This window comes from Mesoplodon mirus (assembly GCF_964341445.2).
Source record: "Mesoplodon mirus genome assembly, chromosome: 11".
Lineage (NCBI taxonomy): Eukaryota > Metazoa > Chordata > Mammalia > Artiodactyla > Ziphiidae > Mesoplodon > Mesoplodon mirus.
The window spans coordinates 5,356,233-5,371,961 of record NC_138987.1 but is presented as its reverse complement, the minus strand read 5'-3'; the positions used below and the strand labels follow the sequence as shown (position 1 = coordinate 5,371,961).

Here is a 15,729-nt window from a genome sequence, read left to right as displayed (position 1 = left end):
AGAATGTATACACTTAGGACATATATGTTCAGGATATACATCTTTTATACGATAGGATATAGGACACATATATATCCTAAGATATAGCATTGTATATTTTCTCAGCATCATTTTACGCTTTCGTACCTTCGAAATGTAGGTGAGGCAATGTCAGGATACTTGGACCCTGGCTGCCTGAGCCCTTGTGTCCCACAGGCACTAGCAGACGTGGGGCTGGATTTGGGGGAACCAGACAAAGAAACACTCTCTGAATCTGAGACTGCTACTTTTTCCTTTTCCTTGTCTGTCTGGTTGACAGTGACGGGACTCGAGCGCCCTGAGGCGATCTTCGTGGGCTCTCTCAGTTTCGAGGTAGTGGCACCAGCTGACTTACTGCTGACATTGGAATCTATACTGCTGGTGCTGGATCTGTGGCCACCTCGGCCGGGAATGCCACTGGCGCTGGATTTGGATGGGCGGGGCAAACTGCGGTATTGCAGGGAGGTCTTCGAGCTGACATGCAGCACAACATCGTCCTGATTCTGTGAACCGTCCAAACTGGTTTTCCTCCCGGCATTTGACTTCCCACCAATGGCAGCAGATTTGGGGATTTTACCCAGTGTTGCTGAGCCGCTTGTTACGGTGGCTCCACTGCTTGTGATCATGGCAGATGACCCTACTCCACTTGGCTTCTTAAATCCAAAAGAGCCAGTGGCCGTTGATCTTCCAATGCCTGAGGGGGGCTTTTTCCCCTCATCACCACTGCTTTTTCCTGCATCTGAAGGAGACCTCTGTAGAGTCGATCCTTTCAGGGGAGTTTTCCCTTTCTCAGAAGCTTTGGCGTCATCAGTTTTCCCTAATGAGTGAAAAATACACACATTTATGTGCCTGCACATTTTGATTTCACAATATTTCTTTAAACAAAGTGTAAAATGTGAATACATCTTAATATTGCCTCAATTCCTAAATATTCACTGTTTTAGATTTAAATAGGCATGTTCTCTTAATACGTTCAGAGGATTAACTACAAAGCTATCAAAATATGGCTGTTAGAGGAAAACGACGAGAGATCAAGGAGATAAAAGGAAAACACCTATTTTAGCTATTTATTATTGCCTTCTATCTTGCAACTCCCTTCCTTTATAAAGACAGCGCTTAATCTCATCAAACTAAGTGCTCAAAAAGGAATTCATTTGAATATCTCTGAGATGATTGTATTTGGAGTGCCCTGTTACATCAGCACTTCAGGTGGCACTATTTAAAATGCGGAACCATTTTTAAAATAGGGAGAGAGTCTTTTACAAAAAAAGGAGAGTACAATTTGCACAATTCTTTCACTCTCTTTTTGCATCAAGTCTAATTCAGAAATGATGTTTCAAATCTCCAGCCTTCCAAGTAGATTAGAGTGACTGCTCTTGCTCTTAGAGTTGAAAGTGAAACATAGGGGCAGAGTTCACATAAATATGCCAAACTTTCATAAGAAAGTCAGAATGAAGGCAACCTTAGGTTTAGTAGTAAGTAGGCTTATTTTATTTCCACGTGATCAGAAATGACTGTGGCAAAATAGACACTCACCATATTATGAGGATGCCCTCTAGAGGATGCCTGGAATGTTACATTCATGTGGATGCATATGACAAAGCATGTGAAATTTAGCATGAAGAAAAATCTGATTTAATTAAGAAAAGCTACTATGAAAGACAAAAAGATCGAATGGAAACACTAAAACAATTTGGCATAACAGCTGCCAGATGACAAGCCTACCAGGGGTCTTGAGCGCACTGGTTCCAGCTTTTTGCCTAGATGGTGCTCCTCCCTGGGCTGACATGCCTCTTCTCCAGGAGCCCGTCTGTGAAACAGACAGGGAGGCTTTCTGCCCTGCCTTGTCAGGGTCTTCAGGAAGTCCGGAGGAAATGCCCTTCCACTTGCCACCTCCATCCCCATGGCTATCAAAGTCCTCCTCTGTTTTTTTCACCTCCTCGGTACTATCCCAGGGCTCATCTGTTGCAGATCGTTTCTCTGAATCTGTCTTCAGCTATGAAGAAAATAGGACAGAAAAACTTTGTGCAGAAAAGTCTATCAAGTGTGAATTGGGCCCTGGAATGTCCTTTCAGATAACTGGTTAAAAAAAAAAAAAAAAAGAAGCAGTGATTTGTATTTCTAAACAGTTCTGAAGACTCCTGTTTTTTTTTTTTATCTCTGTCTTCATTTAAGTTTCCTTAATTTTAGCCCTATAATTCTCAATTGCACATATTAGAGAATGCCAGAAGTGTGTGCAGAAAACCCAATTGAACACTCCAGAGAAGAAGGCACTTTCTATGTCAAATCGAACAAGGAAAAGTAAGACAAAATAAAACTTAATTACCTAATATTCATTCTCGATTCACCGTTCACAAGAGATCCAGCAATGTGTCTCAGAGATCAGTATAAAATTAATCAGGAACTATCCAAAATTAGACTATTAAAATCATTTTTGGAGTTCTAGACACACATATTATTATAAAGACAGATATGACAACATAAGGCTTTCTGGGTTAGACTGTAATCAACTGAAAAAATACATATCCGTGAGCTGCTTCAGTTTATGCAATTCCTTCAGATTAAGAGGTTGTGCTATGTTTTAATGCAATGCAACATAATTTGGGGGAAAATATGGCAGAAGCCCTGGGGAAACAGAGAGGGCAGTTCTCACCTGCACGTTCTTTCGGGACGGGGCAGTGGCGTTGGAGTAAGAGCTGACGGAGGATGTGGTGTTCAGGTCATCAGTGCTGATGTTATCCAGGGTGTCACTGAGGCCACTGCTCACCGAGCTGCTATCATCCCAGCTAAAGGCAAAACAGGCAGCAGTGATGAGCTAAGCACACGAGGCACGACGCAAAAGTCACCCACACGCCCATTTAACGTGTGTCACGCATTGGGAAGAGAATTCTTATTTTTTTAATCTTATGATGAAAAATGTGCACTTGCCATTCTTGGAAAATCATCCTGCTAAGAACTGAGCGCAAACCTGAGAGTAATCTTATCGGAGGTTTGCTAAGGATCCGTGTGTAGAGCAGATCCAGGGGAATGTTTGCAGAATGAATGAAAATACTGCTACAAATACTGCATGGCATCAGGAAAGAAGAACATTATCCATAACCTTTTTGTTCCCCTGAGAAGGCAATCAGGAGTCACACAGCATTCACCCGTTGTGTTAAAAATTAAAAACAAAACAAAACAAAAAAAACGTGCTTTGGTCAGGAACCAGAAAATCATTCCTCATTCTTTCTCCTACCAATAACCATTCCCAATCATTTACCAAATCTTGAAGATTGAGACTTATTCTATCATATCTTCCCTCCTGCCATTTCTGGCCTGGGCAACGTACAATATTCTTTTATCTGGCCTTCCTGTCTTCAGTCTTTCTCAATGAACTTCATCTGCTAAATTTGGGTCAGTGCTCGAATGTTCACATCTGATGTCAGTTCCTTATGTACCACTCTTCAAAGACTTCTCTTTACCAAGGTAGTAGATTCCAAAATGTAATGCACCTGCCCTGCGAGGTGCACAAAGTAATCCCTTGGGGCATAAGAAAAATATCTGAAATTCTGAATACACCTGTTCTTAATCTAAAGAAGAAGAAGCAAAATAGGATATATTAATATTCATGTGCAGGCTAACATAGGCACCCTACTTAGTGTGTCAGAAGATGCAGAAATAATGTAGGGTGAGCAGGGTCACCTGAATGAGAATGGGAGCTCCACAGGGTGAAGGGTTGAACCATGGTTCTCTCACTTACTGGTTGGTTCTCAGTCTCCTATGATACACTGCTGCTCACCTGCACTCTATTCATTGAATTCATGTAAACTGGATACAGATATTAGATACAGACAAAAGTTAAGTCTCATAAAATAGACAAGTGGCTTTAAAAAAAACGCCTGCAAATAATCCACACATTGAAGAGAATATTTGTAACGAAAGCACAAGCTAACCATAAAGGAAGGGTGAACTGGTAACTCTTCCTGCTCTGCTATGTGTACTTTATGAGTCTCACCATACGTTCCAAATAAAAGTGAAGTGTTGAGATCATGTAGCAAACCAACTAGAAAAGTAATTATCAAGAAGAAAATTTGAAACTTGAACTTATAGAAAATATCATTAATGATGATCTCCCCCCAGGTGAGTATTTTGCTTGAGATGTTAGCTACTGAGAGCTTAAAACGTGATGACCAAACACATTTATAAATCATATTATTACCAATAATAATTGTATTTTTAATGACAGCAAAAGAGTATTTTGTATCACTGTAGCAAATACCTGCCATTTGCAGCTGCTCAGATCTTTTGAATATCTTCCCTACATCTTATTTTGATAATTTCCCACATTATGAGTCTTACCTTCCGAAGGTAGACTGCAAAAACCTCACATTTCCAGACTCCCTTATAGACAGATATGACATATAACAAAGGGCCTACAGAGTCACAAATGAGAAAATCTTCTGGCAAACACAGGAACAGTCATTCAATTTTTCTCTTGTAAACACTGGCAGCTATCTGGTCTCTATTTCCAAGGGTCAGAGGTGCCAAGTAGAGGAAGCGGTGATGCCCTAGAGCTATGGTTAGCTAAGTACCTACAAAGAGCCTGGTCCTCCAATCACCCCAATTATTCAGAGAGCCTTCTTATATCACTTCATTCCTTAAATTAGATAGTAGATTCTGTAGTTTGCAACCAAGAACCTCTATCAATACATTCATAATTTAAAAAATATTATTTCTTCTTTAACATATCTTTAAATTTTTCATGTTTATATATGCAGTGTAATACATATATTATCTTCTCATAGGAATGCATGCATATAATCATAAAATTATAAATATACACACTTGGGCAATCACTAGTCTAAAGCAAAGTTCAGGCTCCTTTAAAAGACATACGAGGCTTTCCATTATGTGGCCCTAGCCTACCTCTTGAGCTTAAACTCTTTACACCCCCTGCCTCAATTTGTGCACTCTGACTTAGAGCTGCATTCAATTCCCATCACCATCACATTATTTCCCACCTCTGTCTTCAATCAAGGTACCCCTGTGCGTACCTGATTAACCCATACTTACCTAATAATGCAGTTCTAGCATCCATCTTCTGGGAAGCCCCTTTTACTTGCCACTGTTGGGATGAATTAGGTAGCTTCCCCTCTGCACTGCCATAATACTATGCAGACTTATAGGACTGGATTTAGCACATTGTTTTATAAATCTATAAATATGTGTCAAAGTGGACCATTAGCCTGTGAGTTTTCTAAGCACAGAACTGTGGAGTAGTTTTCTTTTAATTTCTACTATTTATGGCAATGACTGACATAAATGTTGAATAAATTCTCATGTTTTATTGAGATTAAGAGAAAGGCAGTTACAGACATAATCTTTCATAGTCATATGAAATGAATTTTTAAGAAATACTTACCACAATATATTCAGTACTCAAAGAGCAAAATTAAACAAAGAGGAAATTTTACCTCTCTTTAAAAATGAATATTTTTAAAGTAATAATTTCTCTGGCAAGGAAGATAGAATCAATATTTCTAATAATAGCTAAAAATATTTCTAAAATATTTCTAATATTTCTAATAATAATGTAAATCCCAGCATTAGCGACGAAAAGTAAATGCATCAACTCTTACTAGAATTTAAAAAAATCAGTTGTTTTAAAACCATTTAAAGACTCAGATGAACACAATGACTTTGTAGTTAAAATGATATAAGTGAAAGGATCCAAAATAAGATATAAAGTTTCAATCTCTTGATAGAAAAATGAAAATATATCAAACTAACAAACATCATAGACATGAAGAACAAATTTCCAAATTTATCCTGGTGTAATGTAAAGCACAATGGATTCCTAAAATTAAAGACTTTCACTTGAGCCGTTTTTAGAGGGGCATAGCTAGTATATTCACTTAAACTTGCTATTCTGATCTTCCTATCTCACAGAGTAGTGTGGGAAGCAAATGAATCATTTATACAAACCATCTGATAATACTTTACATTTTTCCATCTCCTCAAACTGCTTTACCTCTAAGATCTCAAATTCTGCAATCTCATATTTTGATCACAGTCTTCTACACTTCCGGTGCTCTAAAATCTACTGATTTCCTAATTTTTATGTCTAGTTTATAGCTACTTCCTATTATCTATTTTTAATGGCCTTCTTGTGTTTTTTACTCCACTGAGCTCTTTACCAAATGATGCAGGATCCAAAGATGCTGGAACAACAGGATCGCTAAAGTCATAATCTAACCAGTACTCTGTTCTAGTTCTTGCCCCCATAATGGTCTTCCATACCGGTCCTGTCTCTATGTTAATTAAACATGTTTTCTCCATTATTATTTTGGAAAATGACAGCAAATTCAACTAATCAGAATGACTAATATAACAATATTATTGTATATTTCATAATACATAATAATTATGACTGAATGCATATAGATTCAAGTTATCTAACCTCAGGTGATTTCTCAGCACTACTAAGAAATTCTGCCTACTCCAAAAGTGGTTTTCTTCAAATTCCAAAGATATAGCTTTGTTTCTCTCTTCTTCCTCTGGATTCCAAGATCTTCCTCCTAATACTTTAGTGAAACTGCTTTCATTGAGGTCAATAAACCCATGGACTGAGTGCTTACTAATGTGTCCTACTCTTTTAAATATTTTATATAATCTAATCCCAAACAAAACCATGGGACAGGCATTGTAAAGATAAAGGGGTTCAGGTAGTTTGAATGATGTGCCCAAGGCCCATGATGGAGCTGGGATTTGAACCCAGGAATTATGTCCCAAAGCTTGGTCAGTATTCCACTCCCTTGCCTCCCATCTTCTCACCCCTTTTACCTTGAAATACACCAATGATGTGCATTTACAGGCTCTTTGCAAACTTCACCAGTCCACAGAACCCTTTACTTTCTCCTCTTCTTTGGGATTCCTTTGAATTCCTCAAAATTCAGTACTTAATCTTAACTCACCTTAGACATTCTTTCTTGGAAATTTCTTAGTCTTTCACAACTTCAATATCACCTCCATGATTATGACACTCAAATTCACATCTCTAATCCAGACTTCTTTCCTGATTAATTGATCAGCATTTCCAGCCTTCTACTGAACACTTTCTCAAGGATGTCCTGTCAACATCTCAAATTCACTCTACCTAGATTCCATCATTTCTCGTTAACAATTCTTCTCCCTTTCAGTTACTGACTACCTGTTTATCCTTCTGCCATAAAATATTAGTGTGATTACCTCTCTTCTCTCACCTGGATCCACTGTTAGTCAAGTTGTCTCTAATCCTTGAAAATCCATCTCAGCTATAGGTGACATGGCCCTCCTTGTGTTCCACATCGCCACTCTGCACGCCTGTCCCTCCTTCCATAAAAGCTATTAGTAAGAATCTGCTCTTATTCATTAAGTGATGAATAAATTATAGCTCCTCTCCTTTGAAGAACTCACTGCTTATTGTGGAGGTCAGAAGTTTAAACAAATTGTTATAATACAAAATGGTAAGTGTTGTAATAGAGATGAATGTTAAGTGTGTGGCAGGACAGAGCCACTACCACTCATTTGAAGAATTCAAGCATTTCCTCATGACAGAGATACTGCAGAGTGATCAGAGGAAATAAATGTTAACCACTGTATTATAGCATATATCACTTGTTACAACATAACCACTATTTTGGTGTTTTTCTATCTTCTTGGCCATAATCTGAATTACCTGAAGCCAGAGACTATGTGACACTTATCTTTATAATTCTAGCATGCAACATGGTGTCAACTATTGAATAGATGACTAGTAGATGTTTGTTAAATAAATGAAGCAGTTTTACTTAGGATACTGCTTCTATCCAATAAAGTTAAGTCAGATTGAATGCAATAATAAATGTAGAATTTGAGAAAAATGTGTTCAACATATTTCTCTGCTAAACAATCTTAAAGGAACAAATTTTGATTGATGACAACATCATTTTCCTTATCTTAAGGTTCTGTGTTTTGACTTTCATCTTTGGTTTTGTAGAGCCAGAATTCTCCCTAGGTAGGATGTAATTAATCTTGCTTATTATGGAACGCTTAATTAAGTTAAAAACTTCATAGAAAATAGTTTTTCTAACAAAAATGTTAATTTACTCACATAATTAGCCCTGAGTAGTATGTCTCAAACCCATCAATATATTTTCTTTATCCTTTCATTTTTAAATTCCTTAAGTGCTAAGAATTCTTGACTATATTCTTTATAAAAGGTCAAGTCTTTATCACCTCCAAGTTACAGATCTGTTGATCTGCTAAATTCTTCTCAACAGCCTAGGACAGCTAAAAAATTACAAATCTGAGTATCTTATCCACATAGTTTGCATTTACACACTGAGTTACTGCCAGTTTTAAAATATTATGAATAAAGCTGTTAAGAACATTCGCATACATTCCATTTATGTGGCATTCTAGAAAAGGCAAAACTATAGATATGTAGGACCGATCAGTGACTGCCAGTGGATGGGAGTGTGGGAAGATTTGTGGTGGCTGTTACATGACGATGCATATGCCAAAACTTAGAACTGTAGAAAAAAACACTGTATGTAAAGTAAAAACAAATGTAGCCAATTAACCTGTTGATAAATTACAATTTGGATATACACTAGATTACTCATTATTCTAAGAAGAAAAGGATTGTTTTGGTATACCTTTTACTATTTATATTTTTAATGCTGAATAACCTAATGGGGCCAGGGATCTATTTTATTTATCTGGTTGTGCATTTGTGGCTCTGACCCCTACGTTCACCCCTGGAGTTACATTTAGAAGCAGACCTGCTTGAAAACAAATGTGTTATATATTGAGAGTCTTTTTTTGTTGCTTTTTATGTTGAAGAATTCTGAAATATTAAGTAAATAAATATTAAAATAATTTTGCAGATTTAAATCTAATTCCAGAGGAAAATGCTAGTCCTGTTTATAAGTAATTTTTCAACACACTCCTGTTTTTTGGTGTAGTAACACTTCATTTAGCAGGTATTCAATCAGGCTCTTTGATAGCTTATATTGGCAGGTCAACTGTACTACTTATACGTATACATATAAAACATAGAGAGTTTCTTTCAATAAAAACTAATTTCTATACTTCAGGCATTCAACAGTAACCTCAGTCTCAATTTGCCAGTTCATTAAATATTTCATTAATGAAATAAACAAACATGCTTCCTTTAGATGTACTCAGTTCCAACCCTAATTCAACTACAATCATGGAAATGCTGCCCACTAAGGTGATATTATCTCTGATTGCTATAAAAACACCTTCTTATACCTAAACTTTTAACAATATACTATTTTGTTAGTTTATTTTATTAAAAGATAAAATAAGAAATAGCCATATAAACAATGTTTGTGCATCTTTTTAAATTATTTGATTATACATTGCATGTTTTTTAGAAAATATGGATATTTAATATTTGTCAGTATCTGAGTGTTCTCAGGCCAATGCTGTTGGAACACTATGGAACCAAGTGCCTGAGGTTTACCATCAACATACGGTTCTTCCTCCAGGGTACCAGCATGTCTTACTCCCTCATTCACGATGATTCTTGCAATATGTACCTGATTCTTAATGCTGACAGTAATCACCTGGTCGGACTCTACATGTATCACCAACCATAGGTTACTGTACACTGCTTTAGATTTGTGGATGCCACTCTCACTTACATCTCAGTCCTCTGAATGTCACTTAGATATATAGGACAGGTCTTGAAACAAGTTCTAAATCTTTCCCCACAACATCCTCATTCTGAACTCTAAATTAAAACTCATATATCCTTGGTTCCATTTTCAAGAACTTCAAGAACATAAAAAGTTTTAAAATGTTAAGCAAATTCAACATTTTTTATATATGATTTAAACGAAAATTCTGGAGTCGTTTGCCATTGGTAGATAATGCAGATAATGTAAATAAAGTGTTCATTCCAGTGCCTGAGACCTGTGGACATTCCACAAACATATAGTTTGATACACTGGAAGTATTTAGGCACTGCAGACACTTAAGACGAATGTGGAGATTCCCATTTATTCCACAAGTGTGTACTATAAAATAGGGATTTTTAAAGATGTAAGTGAGGTAGCAGAAACAGAAAGAAATCTAGAGGCTAGAAGAAAAGGAGATACATACTCCTAACAGTTCATTGGTATATTAGAGGTCCAGAGTTAAAAATCTCATAAGATAATCATACTGAGAAAAATTGCTCTCTTCCAACCTAAATATTGGAAAACATAATAAGATATGATAAAGCATAAGTTCTAAAGATTTTACTAAATATTTCTTAAGACAAATAATTATTTCATGAAAAGAAAAACGAAGTCTCCGTAGCTATCCATAAGATCACTGTGTAAAAACTTCTGGATAGGCTTCCTGTTTCTGAGGGAAAAGTAAATAACATTTGCCTAAGAAAATAAAGTCACCACTTAAAACACAACTCTATCACATTCCAGGATAGCTTTGCTTTCCATTCCCATTGTTTATGCCAATTTGAAAAATACACATAAGGAGATACAGGTATCTTAAAACTATTTAGACATAATGAGCTTTGCAATAATAATTTTAAAAATACTGAGAATCAACTGTCTAGGCTCTGCACTTTGGTACTAATATGTTAAGTCAATGATATTTTCCTCAAAACTAAATGAGCACAAAACCACTTAGACCTATGCCATACATTTTTTTTTTAAATCAGCAAACACAATACACTACCTGCCACATTTGAGCATTGCAACTGCTGAAGTGTAAATTCTATATTACTTCAGGGTCATTGATAGAAAGCAATGGCGTGTATTTCAACAATGATTTATTCAACATTTCCCTGGAAAAATATTTTATTACCAAGAAAATAAGAATATCATTAGAAAAGACTTTAGAATTGTAGAAACCTAAGTATATAACAACATCAATATACTAAACATGATTTTATGTTAAAAATATTTTTAAAAAATTTCCTTCTACTTTTAAAGTGTTTCGTCCTTCCACTGTTCATTAACTGTGCAGTGGAGCATAAGCAACTGGTTTATAATCCAGTTGAAACGTCATTTCCTCTATGAATCCTTCCATGATTTCCAAGGAAACATTAACTCTTCCATGTCTGTATTTACTACAAGTGTGCTCCCACTGTTTTGTAAATTATCTGCCTGCAAAGTGGGTTCAGCTACAGGACTGTGGTTGAGGGCAAATAGAGCGACTTCTCTTTTGCAGTTTCAGTGCTCAGGTTGGCATCTGGCCCATGATAGGTTCCTAGTGTTTGGGGAATAAATCAATTGTGAGTGAAAACATGTTGCCTGCCATATCAGTAAACAAAGGATGTTGCAGCCATCAAGCCATCACATTAGAGCTGCCCCTCAGGATGGAAACAGCTTGCCCGCCATCAAGCCATCAGCCCTGCAGCCACCTCCCAAGGATGCTCGCTGAGGAGACTCAGGATGGGAAAACACAGGATACTGGCCCCAGATAGCTGAGGTACTTATCAAAGGAATGAGTTCAATGCGCCCAGCCTTTTGCATCTTCTCATACTTAGAAAAGCACTAAATTCATTAACCTGAGATGTCTGCTTTTCTTTAATTAACGGTCATTTTTTGATGTTCTGACTACCCGATCTTTTTGCAAAAACTCCTATATATCCTGGCTCCGCCCTTATCTCTTTGCAGCAGTCCCTCAAAGCTATCTAAGAGTCTGTGTCCAGGCTTAAGTCCTCAGTTTTGTCTACCAAATAAAACACAATTTCAATGCTTAGGTTGTGCATTTTTTCAACTGACACAATAAATTATCTAGTCTTACAGTCACAAACTAGAGCCTTAATCTGTGATTCATTCACTCATTCTAACACTCAAATGTGCGTATAATTATGAACTGTGGTTAAAAATCAATGTGATTATGTGAGAGAAAAACCAATCAGAAAGACCTACTACCTCTGGGTGAATAAAGAACGGCCTGTGAGGAGGTCGTTGTAAACAGTCATTAAGTAGACAACTGAAGGGTGAAGGAGAACCATCTGTGAAAAGGGTGGAGAAGACAGCAGCACAGGAAGAGGAGACAGCCAGTGTAAAGACCCAGAAGCCACAAGGTCAAAGGGCAGCAGGACTGTGCAGCAGCAGGCGAGGGGAAAGTGTCAGTTCTGAGACTGGGAAGGGAGGCAGGGGCAGCCCTTCAAGGATCTTCTAGACAATGTGAAGACATGAGAGTTCCTTAGAGATATGACAGAAATTCATCAAATAGTGCTAAGCAGCGAAACGACATGAGCAGATATGGGTTTTAAACATACTACTGTAGTGTTATGAATATATTAGAGGTAAAGAAGCGTAGAAGTGTGAAGCTCAATGAAGAGGCTACTGCAACATCCTTCAGTTTTTGATGAGGGGTTTACAAGTTCATTAAAAGAAGGCAGTTTCAAGATATATTTGGAGGTAGAGAGGACAGGATTTGCTGTTGGATGGTGTAAGATAATAATAAGATATATATATATATATTTGCTTTCTGTCCCCAGTTGCTGATTCAGAGCTACTAAAAATTTTGTAATTTTCTTAGTGATAGATGTGCTAGAACCTTTTGTTCTAATATTAGAGACTTTTGTTCTAATATTTGGTCTTGGACTCCGGTGCCTAACACAGAGCTCCTAAATCCCTTCGAACTTCCTGGGTGATAGGAGCATCTTTTGTTCTAATAAGACAACTCTTGGTTGGCTCCTGGATAGCCCATTGGTCTTTAGTGTAAAACCACGATTCATAACTATTTGCACACTTACATATTAGAATGAGTGAATGTATCACAGATTAAGGCCTTAGTTTGTGACTTTGTAAGACTACATCATTTATTGATTTATCTCACACCTCCATCCTCTGGGAGGGAGAAAAGCTGAAGATTGAGTTAATGTATTATGCCTGAATAATGAGGCCTCCATAAAAATCCATAATTTATGGGGTTCATAGAGCTTCCAAGTGAACACAGGGAGGTGCTGGGAGGGTGGCATGCCAAGAGAGGGCTTGGATGTTCCATGCCCCTCTCTATACCTTGCTCTATGTGACACTTCAATTGGCTGTTCATCTATATCCTTTGTCATATCCTTTATAATAAACCAGTAAATATAAGTAAATGTTTCCCTGAGTTTTTTGAGCCATTCTAGCAAATTTTTGAACCTGTGTAGGGGATCATGGGGGCCCCCAATTTACAGCTGGCTAGTCAGAAATATGGGAGGTCTGGGCTTACAATTGGCATCTGAAGTGGGGGAGTCTTATGGGACTGAGCCCTTAACTTTGTGGGATCAGATGTAAACTCTGGGTAAATAGTGCCAGCACTGAGCTGAACTGAATTGTAGGGTATGCAGCTGGTGTTGAAAAATTAGTTGGTGTGGGGAAAAAAACCCCCAAACATTTGTTGTCAGAAGTATTTAGTGAGTGGGTTGTATAGAAAACAGTTTTTCTTTAGTTGGAATGTGGTAAAAGAGAAAACAAAAAGACTCTAGATCTCTTGCATAGTTTTAATCTTAAATTTTGTTTGCACTTAGTACCATTATTTTCATATTTCAAGGGAAGCTTATATGAGTTTAAAATATCATAGTTTAAGTGTATAACTCTTTACAAAACTGGCAATTCACGTCAACATGGGGTTAAAGTCTCTCTATTTTCATTATTTTTAGTGTGCACAAAATGCTATATATTTATCCATGAAATATTTAGAGAGACCACCATAAATACTGTGGGGATTCTGGGTAAGGAGAGCATCAATAAACTCTATGCATTGACCTTTCATTCCCTTTTCTTTTCTCTAGAAAACAAATAATGAATATTTGCGACTATTCTATTATGGCATCAGATACGGTTAAGATAAACAAAAGAGAAAAAGCTCTTGTTCTTTATAAGAAAAAGCCCTACGTAGATTTAATTAAATGTGATGAATGGTGTTAGCTTGAAATGAATTTATGTAATCAGGCAGATTTTTTGTTTTAATGTTATCTGAGGCAGATAAGAAACATCTATTTTTGTGTTTATTACTATATGGGCTGAAATCACGAGATAAAATAATCTTATTAAAATTACTTCGCTGAACCACATCACTGGAACGATTATTATGGTTTTGCTAGTTTATTTCAAAGCCCATTTTCACGATGCTGTTATATGGTTGAAATGTGTACAAGTTTATTTAAAGGTTTTCTATTAGTGATAAGCTGAGAATATAACATATAACTCATATGAAAGCTAACTCAGGATTCATTAAGGTCCATTTGGTATCTTTTTGTATTAATTAAAAGACCAATACGTGCTCATTGTTGAAAATTCCAAAGTCCAGAAATATATAAAAGAGACAAAGTAATTCATCTGTAATCCCACCTAAAAGTAACCACCGGTAACATTTTATAATTTCTGTCCAGTCATTTTCTGGATGTACAATATATACATATGTAACATACCTGGTTGAGACCTTGCTGATTATACCTGATTATATATCTGATTGTACCTTATTCATTTATTTTATATCACCTTATAATGATTTTTAATATCCTTAAATTTTCTTTGACACAAGTATATTATATGAATTATTATATATTTTACCATTTCTGTTTTAGGATATATGAAATACTTCACAATTTTTTTTACTGTTGTAGTAATACTTCAATGAATATTTTATATATAAGTATTCAGGTTACATTTATGATTATTTTCTTAGGATAAATTCCTAGAAAGAGAATTAGTGATTCACAGAATACAAACATTTGAAACACTGCAGATGTAGCATAATAAATGAAGAACACATCATTTCACACTCCTGCCAGCCATGTGAGTGCCAATCTTACAAAACCTGGATACTTTCAGGTATGTGATTTCCTTCAGTAATTCAAAAATTTCAAAATGTGAAATAGTGTTTAATGTAGTTTTAATTAAAGTGAGCAACTGTGAGATTAAATTTTCAACAGATTTATTTGCTATTTTTATATCCATAAATTGTCAATGTCCTTCGTGTATTTTTCTAATAGAGTTTAAACAACATATAGGTATTAGATTTTTATATATTTAAAGTATTTCAAATACTTCTCAATCTATTTCTTGGCTTTTAGTTTTATTTATTATATTTCAATGTATAGGGTTCAAAAAAATCAATCTTTGATCTTTTCTTCTACAATTTCTCCCAGAAAAATTTGCATATATAATCTGATTTCTCCTCCTCCTTTTTATATTCCATTGTTATGGTAAAGTAAGAACTATTTTTTTAAACAAACAGTGAATTTCAAAGAGATCATTTATTTATTTATTTATTTATTTAGCGGTACGCGGGCCTCTCACTGTTGTGGCCTCTCCCGTTGCGGAGCACAGGCTCCGGACACGCAGGCTCAGAGGCCATGGCTAACGGGCCTAGCCGCTCCGTGGCACGTGGGATCTTCCCGGACCGGGGCACGAACCCGTGTCCCCTGCATCGGCAGGCGGACTCTCAACCACTGCGCCACCAGGGAAACCCCAAAGAGATCATTTATTGATAACTATTCCTTTCTATTTATTATTATAGTTCACTTATCAAGTCTCAATATATGCTATTTTTAAATGATTATGTATGTAATACCACACATACATGTAATGCCATGCTGTTCTAGTATAGTGAGGTCCAGAGGTTTTTTAATATTTTTTTAAAGACTAAAGACTACAACTTAAAAATATATATTTAACTAAGAATTCAAGCCTTTTAAAAAACTTTCTCAAAATTTCCATGCATAGCTTT

The 15,729-nt window shown here is 36.3% G+C and overlaps 1 protein-coding gene across 6 annotated transcripts in view; it reads right to left on the bottom strand.

Annotated features, from left to right (window-relative positions):
- Positions 1–15,729, bottom strand: part of NAV3 (neuron navigator 3) — a 593,230-nt gene that overhangs the window by 87,820 nt on the left and 489,681 nt on the right. For all 6 annotated transcript variants that reach the window (XM_082636004.1, XM_082636005.1, XM_082636006.1 and 3 more), the window contains exons 13-15: positions 2,672–2,804; positions 1,744–2,014; positions 127–835 (exon numbers count right to left, since the gene is read on the bottom strand). In XM_082636004.1, the coding sequence (XP_082492130.1) occupies positions 127–835; positions 1,744–2,014; positions 2,672–2,804 (1,113 nt within the window). The remainder of the gene's footprint in view (positions 1–126; positions 836–1,743; positions 2,015–2,671; positions 2,805–15,729) is intronic.